Here is an 18,247-nt window from a genome sequence, read left to right as displayed (position 1 = left end):
CAGCTTGCAGATACTTGTTTTGCAAAGAATCAGTTGGATGCAGCCTGGCCTGCTCTGCTGGCCCTGAACCTCTCTGTGTAATTGTAATTGTATATACTATATATTGTTTTTAATAACTTACAGCCTTCTACCTTAGTGCTTTTCACCACTCGAACTCACACAATATTAATATCCACTGGACGTTTTTGATATTTTTGTAAACTCCTTAATGGAGGAGTGCTAAAATGAAGTGATAGATGAGTCCAGCCACAGATGCCAGAGTTAAATTTGAATTAATCTTATGTTTAAATGTCAGTAAGGTAATAAATACGCTGCTGACAAGCCAGGTTAATGTTGTGCAGTGCGTGTCTCTCAAGTTGCGTCTGTTGTTGTTTATGAATGAGTGCTCTTTGTATGCTTCTGCCTGGGCTTTTCTCCCCTTTCCTGCTCCTGTTAGTCACTGTGTATATCCCCATTTAGAACAACGGATGAGTCCCCAGAGCCAGCTGAGCTGTGGCAGGCAAAGTCACCTGTGTTAATGAATACTCATTTGAAATAATTTACATGAGAGATGCAATTTACAATGTTTTCTGTGCAAATTGCATGAAAATCAAGGATAATTGGGCACTGAGTCATTCCTCTCTGTTCCTTGGGGAAGTAACTGCATGAGGAAGGTTTGTGTATCCCACCCAGTTTAGTCAGATGTCCAATTTATGGGAGTCGTGTTAGAAACCTCATAAACTTTAGGCAAAGATAAACAAATGTTTTTACTGACAGTCAAAAAAACCTGACATCTTCACATTGCTTTGGAGTGAGCTGACATGTAATTGAAATTAACTCTTTGGCAACCATCTGCTATTTTAGGCAATCTATACCAGTGCTGGAGTCTCCTCCTCTAATCCTCAAACCATGGCACCTGGGCAGTGTAAGCAGTGTGATGAATTCCTGCTAAGCCCTGTAGCTTTGAGAAGCTTTCCTCTTTTCTGCACCAGACTGTGGGTGCAGTTTAGGAATAGAGACTAGGAAGCACTGCAGCTGATATTGCCACTGTATTAGGAAATGAACCCAGCCAAGTTGCCTTAAATCTTCATTTAAGACTTCAGCTTCTCTGTTAGTGCAAACGCAACTAATAAATTGTGTCTCACCAAGAAAGGTCACTAGCGATTCAGTTTGAAGCACTTGCAGTTGCTGGCTGGTTAGCAGAAATTTGCAGAACCTGTGCACCAAAAAGAACCTCTCACCATGTGGTTGTGGAGTTATGCAATAGTCTCTTCACTACCACAGTAATGAAATAGAAATTCTAGATTTGTTCCTGTGTAAGAAACAGAACAACGTGCTGTCCTGCTGTCAGCCTCATTTGAGCCAGGCTTTGCTCTTTAACAGCTGTTTTGAATTTCCATCTTCAAAGTTCACAAGGAATCCCATAAATATGGGCTGCCCTTTCAAAGAAGTGGGGAGCAGGTTCTCTTATGTGGACTGAGGGTTCCCAACTGTACATGTAGGCAGGGTGATGCAGCCTTTTGTCTCAGCTCTCTGCAGCTAGCTGTCTTCTCCAGTGCTGCAGTGTAGAGCTACTGTGATTCAGACATCATTCGTCCTCAGTATTTTGTCTTTCTCATAAAGGGGACAAGCTTGCTTTGACTTTTCAGCACACCACAAAGCACAACTCTTCTTTCACCAGCTCCACGCAAAGGGATTGACATACAGGGAGGATAACGCGGCGAATAGAATCCATCCTTCATACCTTCCCCTTTCAATAGCTCCAACATGCATGGCTCAGCGAGAGCCCTGGCTTTTCCTACCTGCAAGTCATGCTGCAGTGCTGAATGATACTTCCTTTTGTGTTCATTCATTTTATTCAGGTGCCCAAAATGCTCACACAAATTTCACTGCATAACTGCACAACGAAACCTTAAAATCCAGCCTCAAATCTACTGATTATAGAAGGCAGCACACAAAATATCCAACTCTGCGCTGCAAACTGACACTGTTTGATGTCTTTTCCAAATGCCATCTGCAAATACTATAATTAGAATATACAGTTATTTCTACCTCATTTAACAGCAACAAAAATGATAAAAAAACTTTTCAGGCATAAATTTTCAGCAGACAGCAATAAGGCTTAAATATGCACCGAGACAAGATAAGAGTTTGCCTTGTAGACATGTTGTTAACTCAGACATCAAATTATCTTGACATTAGCTCAGTAATTAGTATTTAGGGTTAAACAATGGAAAATAAATTGCACTGGAATCAATCACTATTGGAATATCTACAATTGTGAACACTGAAGTCAAATTTAGAAACAGCTCACGTTTAAAAATGTGCTATAATGTTAAGAAGCTTCCACCTGAATTTTGAAGTGGAAGTCTTAATATCTGGGTTTAATCTGAAACTTGGGGGGTGGTTTTCTTGCAGCAATTTGAGTCTCAAGGAAGCCTTTCACTGTCTTGGAAAAGGCTGCCTTGTCCCAGGGGTCTCAGTTTACCACCAGTGACAGTTGGGCCATTTAGAGCTTTTAGAGCAGGATTTCACCCCTTGATTGCAGAATTGGCCAAGAAATGGAAGAAGAGATCCGAGCAGCCCAAGTCCAAGCTCACAGCTAGGAATAAGTCCTCCCCATGCCCATGGCACAGCTATGCCCCATCATGTGTTTTGGGACCTACTCTGGGAACAGCATTCCTGTGCTGGCTGGTACAGGAAATACCAAACATGCAGCCAGGAAGGCTGCAATTACACAGGCTCCATCACTCCAGCTCCTCCACAGTCAAAGATCAGAGCAAGCTGTCAGTCCCAGAGCTGTGCTTTGATACACTGCAGGCTCTGATAAATTACGTATAGGAACAGGAAGGATAGATGGTGACCTCATGACCTGCCACTCTGTCCCGCTTAATCCCCCCAGCCATGTTCTGCAGAGGCAGGAAGGCCCCTTGATGTATGTCTGCAGGAATACGACAATGAAAAAGTTGCTTAAAGGTATCTAACTGTCACTGAATTACAAAGCAAGCAAAATGAATGTTGGTTGTTCAGTATCTAACGTTGCCCTGCATTCACTTGGCTTGCAGATTCACTCACTATATATTTATTTCTATCTTAACATGCACTGTGTTGACAGTAATGTTGTTAGGGACAAAATATTACAGTCAGAAGCAGGGTTTCAGTAAACAGACGCATTTCATTTGCTGTTCCCTCCTCCTGCTCCTTTTCCTGCCTCTCCCCTCCTTGCTCTGCACAAAGCAAAATCACTGGCATGAGTAGCGCAGAGGTAAGGTACTGCCAGAGCCAATGCTGCACTGCTGCTATGCAAAATTACTCACTGGCCTGCTTAATAGATTATTTATTGTCATTAAATATTGATTATTGGCTGCTCACACTGACAGGCACTTATGGTGTGAGTAACTCTGTGCCCATGTTGTGTAATGGTGAGGTGAACGGCTCAGTCTCATGAATCCCAGCAAGGGGATGCGCCGCATTCAGGTGACAAAACCAACCCCTGCATTGCAAAGTAGGGTAAATTCCGAGTAAACTCATTTTCTTTTTTCAGAATTAAATAGGCCAAGGTTTGCTTCATAATCCAAGGCAGCCCTACACATTTTGCTCTGCAGGAAAAGAAGAGGATTTAAAGGTTTGCAACAGATTAGTAAAGAGAACAACAAAACGAAGACAGCACTTTTTTATAAGCAGTGATCCCTTTTCATTTTTGCTCATTATCCATTGCATTTCCACGGCAAAAATAAAAATGATATGTCAACAATTTGCCTCACACCAAAGCAGAATTAGCTCCATCCGTGTGCAGGAGGACCAGAAAATGCTGCTTCCTTCCAATGGGCTCCGCAGCTCTCCTGCTCACGGTACATCCCTGCCATCTTTACCACACGTCACCTTTAGGCTGAAACCACATCGCGGACACGGGGGATGACATGCTGCAAATAGAGAGAGGAGAACGTGTCTTCTTTGTCAAATGTCAGTATGGCATTAGGAAAAAATGGATCCCTTCATTTTCAGTGGAAGCGCATAACAGCGATTTCTGTTTTCGGAGCCTTCAAAGGCAGGCAGCTCATTGCAGGGCAGTGCAGCGACATGGCACTGAGGATGCAACAATGATCCACTTAAGCTATTAACAGCAGTCTGGTACTTCAAAGTGACCCCTGAAATAAGAAGCATAAATAAATAACGTTGCCATTAAAAGGAGAATAATTTACATATCAAGGAAAGCTTATTAAAAAGGTTTTGTATAGTTTGGAATAGAGATAATGGGGCAGCTTTTCCTTACAGGGAGTGCTGACTGTCCGTGGGCCCCAGGGAATGGGGGAGGACTGCTGTGAAAACAAGAGAACGCATTTGTATCAGTATTGAAAACCTGGTCAACAGTTTTGTTTCATAGTGATAGAAGTGGGCTGAAAACCCAAACAATGAGATTTTCTGGCACATTCTTGAAGCGCATTGCACACACGGAAATTAAAATGCATTTTCTCTTTGAACTATAGCGCGTGTGAGGGATTTGGGTTGTTCAAAGGCGAATCATAAGTGGACACTAATATCCTAATTCATCAAAGAATGAGCACAGGATTAAGTCTGCTTTTACTTAGCAGAGCTCTCAGGGATGTGTGTACCTGCAGGAGTGCAATGCTGCTGACCAGCTCGGTGGGATGTGGCTATGGGCACTGGGGGGATTAAAAGCAGAGCCTGAACTTGCTGAAAACGCATTTAAATGAGAAAAGGGACAGTCTCATTACAAGTGAGTTTTGTAGTAAGTGAATGACCAAGTCAAAATAGGCATGGTTCCCACCTTGCCTGCTGCTCTGCTCAGCTGCAGGTTGCTCTCCTTGGTGAGCACTGCTCTGCTCTGCCTGCCTTCTCTCTACTCAGTGTGTCATTTGGAGGGCATGGTAATTGTCAAAGTCATCTGGCTGACCTCCTCCTCAGACTGCCTATAATTGGGATGCTATTAAAAGACGTGATGAAGAGATGAAGGATTCCTCTTTCCAGGACACTGTATTTATAGCGTACCACTAACAGGTAACCTACGGAGAGCAAGCAGGGTCACTGGAGCCCCAATGCTTGACAACGTTTGCACGTTCCTGGAAAAGGAGATGTGAGGCTGCAGGAGGGAACCCCCGGGCCCAGTGCCAGGAGCTCATCCCTTACTGCAAGCACACAGTGCCTGCAAAATGCAGCGCGTGCTCATGGGACATTTCCAAGACGTGAAGCGTGCCATGGGACACTGCCCTGAGCGCAGGGCGCAGCTCCGGTTACCGGCCGTCAGGAGCTGCTGGTGCTGGGCCACTTGGCAGGATTTCAGGCACCCGAAAGACTTTCTGGGAAACCGACTTTCCTGGGAAAAACCGCAGGTCGGAGCGGTTTCCTCAGCACTGAAGGGCAGGGCTGACCGCTGCCAGCACACCCTCCTGCAGCCGGGCTAACGGGCACGGCGGAGCAGCGGGCACCAAGCAGGGAAGTTCAGCGCAACCCCTGCAAAAGAGACAACCCTCAGCATTCTGCTCCTTAGAAACGAACTGGACAGCAGGTCTCGGAAGAGAAGCGAGGGAGGACTCGGGGCGGGCACTACTACAGCCCTGCCCCCAGCCCTGCCCGCCGCGGGGCCGGGGCGCTCGGTGGGGCGGAGCGGAGCGGGCGCGGTTCTCTCCGAGGCTGCTGTTGTACCGGTAGGGCTGTCCGAGCCGCCCCGGACCCCTCCAACTTTCCCCGAGAAGGATGGCCTCCAATTTCAACGACATCGTGAAGCAGGGCTACGTGCGCATCCGGAGCAGGCGGCTGGGGGTGAGTGTTGGTCCCCACCCAGCGGCACTTGCCTTGGGGATTTTTCTTCTTCTTGTTTTTTCCTTCCCGTTCGTGCAATCGTCTTTGTCTTGTTTTTGCAAACTGTGCTCTCCGAGTGTCTCCACAGGGGAGGTGAAAATCCAGGGGGAGATGAGTCAAGGCATCTTCAATGCATACATCTACGCGTCGCATACGTGCTCGTATACGTATCTGTATGTAATATGTGTATTTTTACTATTCCTCTCCCGGTGGGCGTGCTGCTGCCGAGGAGCCGCAACCAGAGTCGGGCATTCGCCCGCCGCCAACTTCATGCCGGTGGAGCGCTGAGAGCCGGGGAGGAGGAGGGGAATGGGCGGAGGAGCGGGGCTGCAGGTGCCCTCGGGAACGGGGCGTGGGGGGGAACTTCGGGCAGGGAGGGCCGGGGCTTCGCCTTGCGGTGCGGTCTGCGGCTGTTGAAGTCTCGGTGTTGTAGCACATCGGGGATGGAGTTGTAGCACATCGGGGTTTTGAGCTTCGTGTGGGACGGGTGAAGACATTGTCGGTACCTTTTAGGGCTTTAAAGACTACCGCCTGAGAGTCTGGTAAAGTGAAAAATCTCCAGACCCCCATTTCTCCTTTAGTTCCCTATTTCATTTTAAATTTAAGCCTGTTCTTGTGCTTCCACGACACGTTCCTGGTTTCGGCGGTAGCCTTCCGATAGGCGGTAGCAGCAGGTGCCCCTTGGGCATCCACTCTGTCCCTGCAGAGCCGCTGCACTGGGCACAGCAAGGCTGCTTCTCAGCGCGACCTGCAGCTGCACCTCCTGCTCCTTCCTGCGGTGAGGGGGCTCAGCCTGGAGGGACGCTTTGTGCCTATCGAGTGCTTTCATAGATGAATCTGCACCTCAGGACAGGAAAGCAACTTATTTCTTGTGTTTACTGACAGCTGGTGGGTTATTAATTTGGCAGTTCTGAATTGTTTGTAGCATGAGATTTCCATCCAGATTTATTGTGGGGTGTGTTCAGTCATCAGGAAGTTTTTGCTGATGACGAGCAAGCTTCATTCTCTTTGCCTGTCTGTGTTCAGTAGAACCTATTGAGTTCATCTCTCTGACTTGTTTGGAAAGTAGAAAGCTTTTTAATATGTTCCTGCTCCAAAGGGAACATGCTGTTTTTCTCGTACCTATACTTCTGGACATTGTTCTTTAAGAGCCATATCATTCAGTGACAGGTGGAGATAACATCATTCTGAGAGAGCTTGTAGTAAATCTGGCAGGATCAGTGTACCGCGGCCATCCTTCCAGCACTGATCATGTATTGGCATCCAGTTTGTTCCTGGGTGAATAAAAAGTAAGATTAAACTTTGACACACCTTCCATACTGTGACAGGGAAACCCAACAGGAACGTGAACAACGTGCATCTACTCTGAGATGAGTGGAAGCCCTATTAACAGCTTTGGCTTCCCTTTATTAAAGCTTTCCAAAGTGCTTTGTGGTGGTGCTGATGAGCAAGGTGCAAGTGCTGGATCTGTGAAGAAAAGGGTACAGAGGAGCAGCTAGCACAAAACCGAACCTCGTTTGAAGGAAAACTGACAATACTGAGAGGCTCTGCTTTGTAATTCCAAGTCCAGTGTAGGCTAATTAGTTTTGTACCTGGACTGTTTGTGTGCACTTTAAATATGTAAGTTTAATTTAATATTATTTAATAGAATAGTTTCCATAGTAACATTTGCATCACGTGTGTCTTCCACAGAGCCAAATATATTCAGGAGAAAGAGTGCTCTTCCCAATTCTTTCCATCCTTATAGGGAGAAAAATCATTCCCTCAGCCAATGATCTCTCTTCGTTCCGTTATTAGCGCTGACATGGAGGAGATTGTGTTCTAGGAAACTGCTGACAGTGCAAATGCACGAGCTCACGGAGTTCTGTGCACCATAACAGATCAGCTTTGTTCTGTGGGCAGTGCTTCCACCAGTGACCAGCAGACCTGTGTTTGTGGAGAGGAGATAAGATGAGATGCTGTGCCACACCAAGTGCTTTTGCCAGCCATTACCTTTCATCTGATAAAGTGCTTTGTGTCGATTCACACGAAACACAAGTTGTTTTATGGCTTCCGAACCTGATAAGACATTTGTGTGTGTGTGTCATTGTGATTGTCAATTAAGGTCTTGTTCTGTGACACAGGTGTGATTTTTTGGGGGGTGGAGGATTATGTTAAGGGGATGTTTTCTCTCTATCCTGAAAAAGCTAGTCCCTGAGTTCTCATTGTAAGCACAGGTGTGTGTAGTGCTGGGGAATACACTTGGGCTTTCATTTTGGTTGAACTGGGTCAGCTGAGCATTCGTTTGACAAGTAAGACGCAGAACAGGAATGAATCTGTGGAATAAAGAACCTTTGTTACACCGATGAGCCTGGCTTGTAGAGCTGCTGCTGTTCTCACATCTACCTGCTAGCCTGGCTTCAGCCCATGTGCTTCGTGGCAAAGTCTTCCTCTCCCCTGAGCAAGCAGGCTGTGGTGCTCCAAGGAAGTGGTGGTGTTAGGAAGCACAGGATACAGCAGGGATTGTACTGAGAAGGTGTGTTGCTGGAATGAAAGCTTGCCTGAATTGCTTTGACAGGAAAAGGGCACTTGTTGCTCATGGGAGTTGCTCACCTCTCTCAGTGAGCTGGGAGGCTCCTGACGGTGCTTTTGTTGCAGTCTGACATTTTTATTGAGCTCCCTGTTGTTACGGCTTGACTTGCCCTTACAGCACCCCCACTTACATTTGGGGTTCTGAAAGCAGTGTTTCAATTTGTGTAAAGGCTGCAGAGGACAGAAGCTGTCCTAGGGATATCCCCTGCTGCCCCTGTCAGGGTGCAGGCAGCTGGGAGTGCTGAGGCGCCCAGGGAGACAGCAATGTCCCTGAAACAGCATTGAGCATGATGATGGCACCATATCAGAAAGTGCCCTCCTCCTGTATGGGGGATTGAAGACCATGCTGTTTCCCCTGGGAGACCCTGGGGAGCCCTCAGGCATTTGGGCTGTCCCAGACTTGTGATGTATGGCAGACTGCTGGAGTGAGATGCCGTGGGGTCAGCTGTCAGCCCCTGGATCTCGGTGTGCCAGGGGCACACGTGGAGTGTCCTATTGCTTGAAGTGTCTGAGCTGTCTGCAGCTAAAAGTGCAACAGCGCTGATCAAAGAAAAGCACCCCAAAGAACCAGCTGAGATGTTCTAGTCAGGCACGGAGATGCTGCTGATAAGGACTTGTCCATGGCCAAACTGTACAGCATCCAGCTTGGCTCCAGTCCCTTAGCTGGAAGGCATTGGCTTTTGGGAGCCTTCCATCCTCCAGCTTTCTTGGAAACTGCATGTCTTCTTCCTAATGAGGGTTTTGCTGCTGTGTGTGGCTGCTCCCCAGCAGGGCAGAGTCCCTTTCTGAGCAGTGTGTGCATCTGAAGCTGAAATGCAGCACTATACCTTTTTCTCCCAAGTTTTGTCTGCTAGGAATTCACGTGCCTTTGACTCCCAGGTTCCAGAAAGCACTGAAGATTGTGTGCATCTAAAATCACAATGGAAAATACTGAAATAATTTGGGTCTGACCATTGAGATGACCCATGTTCTAAAAAGAAGATGCCATTTTCCTCCCCCCCCCCTCACAAAAGCAGGGTTATTAAAATCGGGGCGGGCTAGGACAGCATGTGCTGCTGAATACTACACGTACATTACTGCTGCATGACAGAAGTATTTAAAACAGTCCTCACAATTTGTGGCTTGTTGGAAAAGCCTTACAAAGCGTTTATCTTTCTAGAACATATACAGCTGCCAACCAGCTACGCTGGAGGTTTACCACCCGGAACAACAGTCTGCGCACTAACTTTCAAAATTGGCCATTACTTGGAGATATTCTGATATATTTTATGGTTGCCATGATGCTGTGATGGTATTTCATGTGTATGGAGGTCTGGGAGGCAGCTCTGCAGTTTGTATTACCATCACATTATTACAGACTACTAAAAATGCTCATCTGGGAGGATCCATTGACTTTAATGGAGCTGTGCAAACAGCTGAGTATCTGTTCCTAAAAGATGCATGTCTCCAGAGAGGCATCCTGTGTGTTTATCAGTGAATAAAGCTCCCAAAGAGGAGGAGAGGAGTAAAGTGGATTTTTTTTAACCTAGCAATGTGTTTCTTGTACCTCAGCCTGGCAGAGAAATGCTGCTAACAGCTCAGTGCGGTGTCCTGTCTCAGAGGTATCTTTGCTTTGCATCATCCAGGCGTGGCTCAGAACTCTTCTAGTTCTTATAGTTGCTTAATAGCAAGCAATCTGTATGTGATATTTCTGGACTGGTTTGAAAAACTCAGTGAAAAATAGTTCTTAGGCTTCTGGGTTGCTTCTAACCTTGATTAATGCTTTACTTTAATATTAATAGAAGTTTCCAATATTAAAAATAAATAAATCAGCAAAAATTCACCTAAAATCAGGAGGGCTTTTCTCTCTTGTATAGATGATGAATTAGATGTTGTATAGGGGCCATATGCTAGAGGGGAAATGCAACGATTTTGTGCTGTAGCACAAAAAACCCACTCACCAAACAGTCTTCATCTGGTCTGGCATTAATACTTACAGCATGCGCTTTAGGACTGCAATGGGAAAGCTTCTGATCGATGCTCAGAAGTTTGGAAAAGCCTCATACAAAAGTTCAGTACTTTCTGTTTCTTGAAGAATTTTACCTTCAGCTGAAACTTTTGATTTTCAGAAGCTGAGAAGAAATGAAGCTTTCGGTGTTCTCACCTCTTTATTTCAATGGCGCTGATTTCTGTGGGAACTTCAATGAGAAGAGATCGGAGTTGAGCATGGAAAATGACGTGTAGTTCTTGCAAGTTGTGCATAGCGGTGTGGCTGTGAAGTGCTGTGGGAGGAGAGGTGGGACGGGGAGAGACAAACTGCAGGACTAGAACCATATGGTTCATAGGCTGGCGCTTGGGTGAGTGTGCTGGAGAGTTAGCATGGGGGGTCAGAGCAAGAGCTGTGAGAACTGGAAACTGCAGTGACAGGGGACAGGAGAAGTTTTCTGTCTTTATCTATCTATGTTTGAAGCAGCTTCGGTAATCACACTCCGGCATTTACCTCTATAGCTTCTTTCAGTCTGGAAGTATTGAGACAGAATAAAATGAGCAGATTTCATATGCACCAACTTCAATGTGCAAGATATTAAGCCTGTTGGATTCGTATTTTTAGAAAACTCCTAAATAAGGTGTTGGAACATATTCACAGATACAATTTCTTGCTGCATGGAACTTGGTGGTGGTGGCAGGGATAGGATTCAGGATGATGCTTGGAAAGTGTGAGCTTGGACAGGTGTCAAGTGGATGGGACCGGGCTCCTTCTGCAGTGTGCAGTGGCAGGGCAAGGTGCAATGAGCACAAACTGAAACACAGCAGCATGAGAGAAAGCTTTTGCACTATGAGAGTGACACAGCACCAGAACAGCTGCTCAGAGATCGTGAAGTTTCCTTCTCTGGAGATGCTCACAACACACATGCATGCTTTCCTGTGCAATCTATTATAAGGAACTGCTTAAGCGGGGTTGGACTTGATGATCTCTAGAGGTCCCTTCCAATCCATCTGATTATATGAAGAACTTTTCTTGTGCTTTCCAGCATTCGTTTTCCACTTAGTAACCTTCTCTGTCATTCTTTGGAAGACAACCTTAGCTATTTAGCAAAGCGAAGAGACTTCAGACTTGCCATTTTCCATAAACTGAGATGACTGGTGAACAATGGGCTTTTACCCGTTTACTGTCTTATTCCAAAGATGAAGTCTTTACTTTACCAAGTCTAATTCAGACTTGAGCAGAGTGCCCTTGTTCTTCTGCTTTTATCTCAAACAGTTCCCCTAGCTTTTGCCAGATGTTCCCCCAGCTCTGTATCCTCTCCATTTGCTCTTTTGTTGCTAGACTGTGTTTTCTGGGGGTGATTGCATTAACTGTTACTGAACACCCAGGGTGGATGAATGTTAGCTGCTGGTGGCAGGTTTGTTGCATACAGCTGGGTGGCACAGGGCTTATGGGGATGTATTTTTAGAGCTGATCTGATCTCCAGAGAGGTTGGAGGAATGAACTCTCACTGCATTGTGCTGATGTTAGGAGTGAGAGAGAACTGTGGAACTCTACCTCATCTTGGGACTGTGCGGGGGACCTTGAGGCTGAGTTGAGGTGTATGGAGGATGTATATCAGGATAAGAAGAGATACACATTATTTGTTGAAGCAAACCTGTGATGCTTCCTGAAGCTTGCAGAGAAATTAATTGCTGAATGGTAAAGAATGACAGCAGGCCAGAAATGGCCACTTATTGCTAGTTAGGGGATTGCAGGGCATTTGTCATCCTTGGCTCTACAAGTAGCTCATAGCAAGCCTCATTAGCTCCATTTCCAGGTGGACAGGTGGCAACAGGTACAGCTGAATTGCTCAAGTCACTCACTGATGTCTGGAAAATTATAGCCCTTCTCTCATGTCTGGCTCTGGGTGATGGCAGCTCACTGTTGAAGAACATATTCTTCTGAGATAAAGGCTGTGTTGGTGTGCACCTTCTGCATTTCTTTTCTCATTTTGTGCAGTCTTCAAACTGCAAGTCCAGCTGTGAAGTGCAGCTCTGACAAATGACTGAGTGATATGGGAGGCTGAAGCAAAACCTTTTGCTGGGAGTTTGTGAGTGAGTACAGTTCATCTTCCCGCATGGAACGAGTCCCCCTGTGCCTTCTGGGCAGTGGAGCTCAGGAGAACATCCCCCTAGCACTGCTTTTTAGCATGTATACTGATTACAGCTCTGGGTACTTTGTAGCCTCTTTGCATCTGATGTACAAATTAGTGAGCTTCATGATCTGTTAATGAGCCATATCAGTGCTATTTCCCTCTGTATTCCATGTAATTAAAGTAACCAATCTGGATAGCAGAAGTGGGGAGGAATTCCAAACCAGAATTCACTGCAGCAATTTCAAGTTATTAAGCAGTTGTCTAATTCTGAGACCATACTAAATGGTGTTAATTCACTGGGCTGCACCGATGGCCTGACCCAGTAGGGTGGCCCATCCAGCTTTTTCTCCCTTCAGCAGTTAAGAGTCCTAGGTTGATTTTTCACCTGTCCAGTTTCATCCCTAGAATTAACTGTGCTTAAATATAAAGCTTAGCAGATGTTAAGGGAACCAAATCAGACAGTCTGACATTTTTAAGCTGTCACTGGCAAGAAAGGCTTTCTGCTGTAAATGCTTCTTGGCAGATGGAGGCACTCTCCTCAGATGGCCCAGTGGCACAAAGCTGACCCCCTTTTGATGCAGACCACTCTGCTGTGGAATTTCTAAGTCCACGAAGGAAGGCCTGGAAGGGGAAGGATGCTTTGGGTAATGCTCTCTTTGTAAAGATACTGCCTCCAACTCATGACTTCTGCAGTGAGGGCAAATGGGAAGTCGAAATCTTGCTGTTAATATTTTTAGGCTGTGAAATTCTGAATAGTCCTTAGAGAACCTGTGGGGGGAAAAAAGTGGAATTGATTTCTCCATGAAACAGCATCACTGCTGATTTCTTCTGCAAATTGAAGCCATTGTGCAGTGAGTAGAATTGAGAAAGAAGTGACTGCTTTGCAGAACTCTTAGGATTCCTGTGTGGGATGGGCACATCCTGAATCACAGTCCTGACGTCTCAATAGACCTTTTAAATCAGGACAGATACCACTCTTTTGTTTTGTGCACAGGTCTTGTGGCCAGTTCTGGACAGTGACAGAGTTGGACTTTGTAACTTCAAGGAAAAAACTTTGCAGTATTGAGCAATATTGTGCAGAGGGACAAGGTTACTATTTCAATCCCTATTAGCAACTGTGGATGAATTCCTACTGTAAAATAGTGTTTTGAAGATGTATACTCAGTGTGAAGGAGGGAAATTTATCTCCAGAAATGTGTTTCTCAAGGGAAGGAGAAATCTAGATTGTTTTCTTTCATCTCCCAGAGAGGATTGCTTGATGTAAGCCAACTTTGATTTATGCAGTCATTATAACCTGATCACAATGAATAATGCAATATAGCTTACTCATAACACACTAATGTTAAATAGGTATTCTGGGAATGGGAAATTGTGCCATTGCCAAGTACAGCTATATCTTTACAGACAATGTAATCAATTTTACTGCTTATTTTACAAAGCCAGAGAACCAGTCTACGCCTCCCTGCAGTATTTAGGTCATGCTAAGCACGCTTCAGCACAAGTAAGGTATGTTTACAGCTCTGTGGTTCTTTCTAGTAATCCATCTATTTAAACACAGGAATAAAGATCCAGACTCTTCATACTACCTGGCTAATTCTGTGTGATCAACTCCACTCTGGAAGGATCTTTTATCCAGAACTCCCTAATAAAGTTGATCCAAGGTGCTCAGATTGTTTCTCCATTTGCAGCTGGAGGTGCTTTAGTGGCTGAGCTATCTACTGCTCTCAGGTAATGTGACAGCAATATTTTGTCCTATAAAAGCATTCAGGGAATAACATGATAAACTTATTTGGTTTTGTGCTGTGCCTTTGCCAGATTCTCCATTTCTGCAGGCTGTCGGTCATAAAAGATAAGTTCCTAGTAATAGCCCAGGCTTTCTTGTAGTCATCTGAAGCTATATGATAGCACTTTCATCTACGGCTTGTAAAAAAGCTGTTTGTGTTTATCTGACAGCATGTTTGGTGTCCCTATAAATGCAGCTCATTGGAATTCTCTGGTTTGGGGCAGAGCAGAAAAACACAACAGAGGAATAAAACAGGCAAGCTTTTCTGCTTGCTTTGGAGGTGGTGAGGTGATGCTCCTGTCTTCTCACAGCCATTCCCAGGGCAGAACAGGCTCCAGGGCTGTCACGTAGCACAGCGAGCCTCTGGTTTCAGTTTCCATCTCTGCACGAGCATTCTCAAACCACATCTGAACCCTGAAATCAAGAAAGTCAAGAAATTATTCCACCGCTCTTGGCCAGATGCTGACCCTTCCCAGCTGAGGTTACTACCGCCTGTGCCTCCCAGTGCACTTCCCCACTGGGAGTGTGGGGATGGCTGAGCAGTCCTGCCTGGTCCCAGGGCACAGCTTTGTGAGGCAGGAATCCAGATACTCAGATTGCATCGTTCCTTTGAAGTCACTCCTTGACTTCGGTTGTGGTAATGATTTATGTCAGCTGATCCTTAGAGCCAGAAATAGCAGTGATTTGCCGTGACCTTGGATGTGCGTGTTAGATCACCTGCCTGGGTTCCATATGATCCACTTCATGGACAGCCACGTTATTTCACTCCAGTTTCATGTTCTTGGCTGTTGAAAGCTGTAATTTTTAGAGACCGTAGGAAGTAGATGCTAATTTTTCTACTTGAATTAAACTTCAGGTTAGGTGGCTTGTAAGACCCTGCAGGGAGAGCTCTGGGAGTTTTAGGTGTTACGCAAATTACAGCTCCCACTGTTCTCTCTCATCTCATCAGTTCCTGATTTGCTGCTTGGATTATCTAATCACTGTCAGTGCAAGTGTTTGGGGTGGAAGTAATTAGAGCAGTACTTCTAACTAATTCCTGTTCATGTCGTAGTAGTGTAAATGTTGATTTGAGGGATAAGTGAGCTGTGAGCTAAGTATTCATGCTCAATAGGCACCTGGGAGCGTCTGGGGCTCCTGCTTGTAGTTGCTGTCAAAACAGCTCCGACAGTGTAAACAGTTCAGGTACTTTTGTCAGTGTGTGGAAGTGCTGACAAGCCTCAGACACATACTCCATCACAGTGGCATCAAAGACCTAATTACTCGCCCTGTATGTGCTCCTAAGGGGTCTGTGATTAGCTCTCTCTCTTGGGCTCATCAACAGCTCTTCTGTGCACTGGTGCTTTCAGTGCTCTGTTATTGCTTAGAGGTTGGGACTGTGCAGCTTCTGCTCAGTTAAGGTGGTGCTGGGTGTTCCACTGCAAGTTATTCATGTCGTGGGATCACTGAAATGATACTGTGATAATAGATACCCATTGCTGATGGCAGTTTTGCAGGTTTTAAGAGAGAACTTGCATCTTCTTTCTGAATTTATTTACATAAGCTGTCAGGCAAGAGTTAACAACCACAGCACTGATGTTAATGGGATTCTAAAGTATACATTCAGATGAAAAAATCCGTGTCACCTCTAAGGAAAACAAAATACTTGACACTACTTCACCTACTATTGCAGCCTGGTATGTAAATCTTATTTGCATGCTGTCTCTAAAGACTTTAATTTGTCTTTGTGTTTCGCACACCACTCGGTAATGGTGGCTGTTTTGTTGCAGCTCTGAACAGAGCTGTGGTGAGGGGTGAATTGCATCAGTCAGTGGTGTAGAGAAGGCCTAACATGGGCTGTTGATGTTTCTAAGGTTTCTGTAGCTGTATGGTTTTAAAGAACTCAAAACTCCTTCTTATAAGGACTTAAACATCTTTCTATTAGTTTAACATCCAGGAACCCTGATGGCACAACCAGATTGCACAGTCGGAATGTATTGGTTTTAAATGTACAGATGGAAACAAAATGTACAGAAGGTATACAAGTGAATAAGTAAAGGAAAAACTCACCAATGGTGGTGCCTTGACTGAGGCAGCTGAGGCAGTCCTCCCTGGTGAGCGATCTCCAAGAGATACTGCTCCAGTGGGAGTCAGCCCTTAAATGAGGTCTCAGAGGGGATGGAGTCAAGCTCCACCCCTTCCGGGAGCACAGCTACATCACTCTCACCTGTGCTCCCACAGCTGACCCCATACTTGCCTCAGCTGATTAATCAGAGGTTCAGGCTGTGATTACCAATCTCCCATACACTCCACCCCTTCACAGCGTGAACCAATGATTAGGTGAGTTTTCCCCTATCACAGAGACCCAACGCGACGCTGATACAATTTCCCGTCGCACCGAATGCTGATGTTATTCAAATGATGATTGGATGGGTATTCACGATCTTCCGTGGGCCAGTGCTTGATAGATGTTACTGGAGACAAGCCATCTCGAGGTGCAGGTCCATTTGCGTTTCATCAGTCCACACAAATTGTTCTCTGATGGTCCTAGAGGCTTAGAATCTTAGGGAGAGTAATACAGATGTTTCAAGGGTACCAGGAGAGGAAGGTCTGCCCTCCAGGGCAAGATACAGGCCGTATTCTTGTCTTGGGTCAATACTTCTGCTCGCACCGGATTATGTCCCGGCCTCCGATACCATACCCTCTGGCCAGATATCTGTGGCTGTATAACTATATCTGGCACCAGAGGAGGAGTCCTGATCTGCCATAGGGACATGATGGGTGTCCCTTTAGCAATAAAGACCGGAGTATTGACCACGATGTCAGTAGGCCATGTACCTATCACCGAGGGGGTAACTGAACCTCCCACCTCCAATAGTCTCCCCCAAGGTGCAAGTAGGCCACACCACTTAGGTCCTACTTGCACCTTCCAGGGCCAATTTATCTTATGGATTCCTGGTTTTAGATTCTCAGGGGCAGGGAGCAGAAGATTATTGTCATTACCAACCTGCGGTTTTACCTCATTATCAGCACCTGTAATTTGAATCCTAAGAGGGGAGGCCCATATAGTGTGTAACATTTTCAGAGCACTGGGTCTGCCATCCCGAGGTCTTTCGTTCAAGTCCCGCAGGGTTTCGTATAATCTTTTTGTCCACCCCTGCAGGGACTGGGAGTCTGTCTTCAGGGCAGCCTTAAGAATACCATTGTAGCGTTCAATAAGGCCTGCCCCTGTTGGATTATATGGCAGATGGAATCGCCATTCAATGTTGTTCTCTTCTGCCCAGCGCTGTATCATCGCTCCAGTAAAGTGAGTCCCTTGGTCGCTCTCGATGACTTGAGGTGTCCCATATGCAGACATCAGTTTAGTGAGTGCCTTAATTGTATATGCTTGATTTGCCTTTGGTACGGGATAGGCTTGCAGCAGTCCACTTACAGTATCAACGCAGGTCAGGGCATATCTCGCCCCCTCAGACCGAGGGAGGGGCCCAATGTAATCAACCTGCCATCTCTGAAGAGGACTATATCCTCTAGCAATGTGGGATGTTGTTTCAGGCAACGGTCTTGGTCTCATCTTCGAGCAAGCGTCACAGTCCTGACATGCTTGGACGATATCAGATAACTGTACAGGCAGCCCCCATGCTTTAGCAGCTGCCCACATTATCTTTTGTCCAGCATGCCGTAGCTTCTGATGTAACCATCGGGCAATATTTTCGGATTGTGAATTCCCAATCCATCGAACTCGGGCCAGTGTGTCCGCTTCATCGTTTCCTGGTGACTGCAGGGGTTGATGACCAGAGACATGGTAGACACATACCGTCCTGTGTTTGACTGTATTCCAAATGTCTACCCACATGTCTTTCCCCCAGATCGGTCGGGCGTGGATAGTCCATTCCTGGGTAGCCCACTGCGTAATCCACAGAGTAAGCCCCCGGTACACGGCCCAGCTATCCGTACAGATGTTCAGGATGCCATCACCAGGTTCTTTAGTTATAACCATCCACACGGCTCGTAATTC

The 18,247-nt window shown here is 45.9% G+C and overlaps 1 protein-coding gene across 4 annotated transcripts in view; it reads left to right on the top strand.

The window, feature by feature from the left end:
• The first annotated feature begins 5,578 nt into the window (after window positions 1-5,578).
• Window positions 5,579-18,247, top strand: part of DOK5 (docking protein 5) — a 34,722-nt gene continuing 22,053 nt past the window's right edge. For all 4 annotated transcript variants that reach the window (XM_072350056.1, XM_072350055.1, XM_072350053.1 and 1 more), the window contains exon 1: window positions 5,579-5,760. In XM_072350056.1, coding sequence (XP_072206157.1) covers window positions 5,695-5,760 — 66 coding nt within the window. In that variant the 5' untranslated portion in view covers window positions 5,579-5,694. The remainder of the gene's footprint in view (window positions 5,761-18,247) is intronic.

The sequence above is a fragment of the Excalfactoria chinensis genome, chromosome 15, assembly GCF_039878825.1.
Source record: "Excalfactoria chinensis isolate bCotChi1 chromosome 15, bCotChi1.hap2, whole genome shotgun sequence".
Lineage (NCBI taxonomy): Eukaryota > Metazoa > Chordata > Aves > Galliformes > Phasianidae > Excalfactoria > Excalfactoria chinensis.
The sequence above is the reverse complement of the archived record's forward strand: the minus strand, read 5'-3'. Positions and strand labels throughout refer to the sequence as shown.